The 3,420-nt window shown below is 38.3% G+C and overlaps 1 protein-coding gene across 1 annotated transcript; it reads left to right on the forward strand.

Annotated features, from left to right (window-relative positions):
- Positions 1-531: 531 nt before the first annotated feature.
- LOC141679551 (uncharacterized) lies at positions 532-3,201 on the forward strand. The gene is made up of 4 exons (XM_074486023.1): positions 532-1,631; positions 1,744-1,891; positions 2,524-2,902; positions 3,035-3,201. The coding sequence occupies exons 1-4, from the start codon at positions 532-534 to the stop codon at positions 3,199-3,201; spliced, it is 1,794 nt and encodes a 597-aa protein (XP_074342124.1).
- The last annotated feature ends 219 nt before the right edge of the window (positions 3,202-3,420 follow it).

Genomic DNA, 3,420 nt, shown 5'->3' on the forward strand with positions numbered 1-3,420 from the left:
CCACCTCCTGAGCAAGCCTCTGATGAAGCGTCAGAGCAAGATCAGGAGCATGTCGTTACTTCGGAAACTGTTGATGTTTGTGAAGCGGCATATAACTCGGGTCAATATGATAATGATTCATATCAGTTTAGGAGGTTCGTAGCCGATGCTGAGCAACCTCTATATGAGGGTAGTGACTGTACTAAGTTAGAGTCGATGTTGAAGTTGCATAACTGGAAATCTAGGTTTGGTATTACCGATAGTGCCTTCATTGACCTCCTTTCTTCTGTTGGGTCTCTACTTCCCAAAGATAATGTGTTACCTAGTAATGCATATGAAGCAAAAAAAACCCTCTCCAATTTAGGTCTAGAGTATATAAAGTTCCATTCATGTCCGAATGACTGTGTACTGTACAGGGGTGTACATACTGATGCAACCAAGTGTCCTAAGTGTCGACTTTCTCGGTGGAAGTTGACAAAGAAAGGTGAAGAGAGGGTTAATCTTCCAGCCAAAGTCATGTGGTAGTTTCCAATAATTCCTAGATTTAAACGTATGTTTAAATCTCCTTCCACCGCTGAACTAATGTGTTGGCATGCGCAACAGCGGACACAAGATGGTAAAATGCGACATCCAGCCGACTCTCCATCTTGGAAAAATATAGATAATAGGTGGCCATCCTTTGGTAGTGAACCGAGAAACCTTCGTTTGGCTTTATCGGTGGATGGTGTAAACCCGCACAATAATGGCCTATCTAATAGATATAGTTGCTGGCCAGTCATATTGGTGACTTACAATCTTCCTCCTTGGTTATGTATGAAAAGAAAATTTATGATGTTGTCGATATTAGTCCTTGGCCCGCATGAGCCTGGTAATAACATCGACATATACTTACAACCGATGATTGATGATTTAAAAAAGCTTTGGGAGGAATGGGAACCAAATGTGTATGACGCGTATAACAAATCATTTTTCACTTTAAAAGCAGTTTTAATGTGGACGATAAATGACTTCCCTGCTTACGGAAATTTATCTGGCTGCGTAAATAAGGGTTATAAGTGTTGTCCAGTTTGTGGAGATGACACCGTAGCTAAATATTTGACTCATAGTAGGAAAATGTGTAGGAAAATATGCTACCAAGGGCATTGTCGATATTTGCCTCTACATCATCCTTATAGAACGCAGAAGGCTGCTTTTAATGGACAACAAGAGTTTGGGCAGCCGCGTAGAACCCTATCCGGAGAAGAAGTGTTAGCAGAGCAAGAACAAATCAAATTTGAATTTGGGAAGAAAATGAAGAAGGCAAAGAAGGTTGAAAGTCCATGGAAGAAAAAGTCAGTATTTTTCGAGTTAGAATACTGGAAATTTCACCATGTTAGGCACTGTATTGATGTCATGCATGTCGAGAAGAATGTATATGATAGTCTGATTGGCACATTACTAAATATGCGCCATAAGACAAAGGATAGTGCGGCAGCCCGTCGTGATATGATGGAAATGGGCGTTAGATCTGATTTGGCTCCCCAAGTAGGAGTAAAGAAAACCTATTTGCCTCCTTCTCCCTTTACTTTGCCAAAGGCAGAAAAAAGGACTTTCTTGTCATCATTAATGTCGATGAAACTTCCATACGGACATGCATCGAACATAAAAAAATTGTGTTTCCATGCCTGATTTGAATATTTATGGGCTGAAATCACATGATTGCCACATCCTTCTCCAATAATTACTCCCGGTTGCAATACGCTCCGTTCTTCTGAAGCATGTTAGGGTCACAATTATTAGATTGTGTTTCTTTTTTAATGCTTTGTGCAACAAAGTAGTAGATGTGTCAAAACTGGATAAGCTGCAGTCAGATGTCATACTAACCTTGTGCGATCTAGAAAAGGTTTTCCATGCGTCATTTTTTGATGTAATGGTACATATAGTAGTCCACTTGGTCCAGGAAATACGCTTATGTGGACCAGTATTTTATAGGTGGATGTATGCGTTTGAACAGTTTAATGAAGTACTAAAGAGTTATGTTCGAAACCGTTATTATCCCGAAGGTTGTATGGCAGAGAGTTACCTTGGAGAAGAGTCCGTAGAATTCTGCACCGAGTTTCTTAGTCAGAATTACTCCACTGCCGGTCTTCCAAAGGACTAAATAATAAGATATCAGGTCCATTATCCGCTGTGATAATAAAATCAGTAGAAGAGAAGGAGCGAGATGAAGCACATCTACATGTCCTTCTAAACAATGCTGAAGTGTTTCCATATATTCTGTGAGTTTATGCAGTTTGTTGTTTTCAATTCCTCATTATCCAGTAATTAGTCTTGTAATGTGTCTTTAATATACAATTCCATATGCATTTTTCAAAATGCATAAGGAATATCTTGAAGAAATTCACCGAGGGAAAAGGAAAAGCTTACATTGGCTCATGAGAGAGCACAATCGGCTCTTTGCTGATTGGTTTCAAAACAAAGTCAGTGTTGTATTAGGTTCTTTGATCTATAGTGTAATGACGACTATTAACTATTTAGGATTTAAATTTCTTATCATATCTGTAGGTGAATGATGAACTAAGGGAGAACAACAAAGGTGTTTCAGATACGATAAGATGGCTCGCTGCCAAGCCATCATTTTCAGTACTAACTTATCAAGGTTATCTAGTGAATGGAGTGCGATATTTTACAAAGGAACAAGATGACATACGCGTTGTTCAAAACAGCGGGGTGTCTGTCATTGCTAAAGCGGTCCAGGTTTCTAGTGGCAAGGACTTGAACCCCGTAGAAAGTGATTTGACATTTTACGGTATCATACAAGAGATATGGGAACTAGACTACCATGCATTCAAAGCTCCCTTGTTCCTGTGTAAATGGGAAAGTAATGATAAAGGAATAAGGGTTGATGATCTTGGGTTCACACTTGTGGATTTTAGTCGACAAGGTCACAAAAAAGATAAATATATTTCTGTTGACCAAGTCAAGCAAGTGTTTTACCTTGAAGATCCCGTTGATGCTACCTGGTCTATTGTTCTGTCCTTCACAACTTGAGACTACCATGAATTGTATAATGAAGATGACTTAGAAGACACGATCATGGAACATCCCCCATTCTGCACTGAAATCCCCGCAACTGATGTCACTACTGATGATGTCGCTCATACTGCTAGACCTAATGTTGAGGGAATTTGGATTAAAAATACTGCTACTAAAACCCCTGCACCTAATGTCGTTACTGACTGATGATGTAGCTTTATGTAAAATATATATCTTAATGGGAATTTGGATGACTGAATGAACCATATATATTTGCCTTTAATTGTGTTATAATGTGTAAAATATATTGTTATTTTTTTTTTCTTTTGTTTTGCATTGTTATAATCATATAAGTAATTCATCCATAATTACTGATTGATGGCATTATTTTTTCTTTAATTATTTTGCATTATTTAATTGTACTTC

Source organism: Apium graveolens, chromosome 8 (assembly GCF_009905375.1).
Source record: "Apium graveolens cultivar Ventura chromosome 8, ASM990537v1, whole genome shotgun sequence".
NCBI classification, from domain to species: Eukaryota; Viridiplantae; Streptophyta; class Magnoliopsida; order Apiales; family Apiaceae; genus Apium; species Apium graveolens.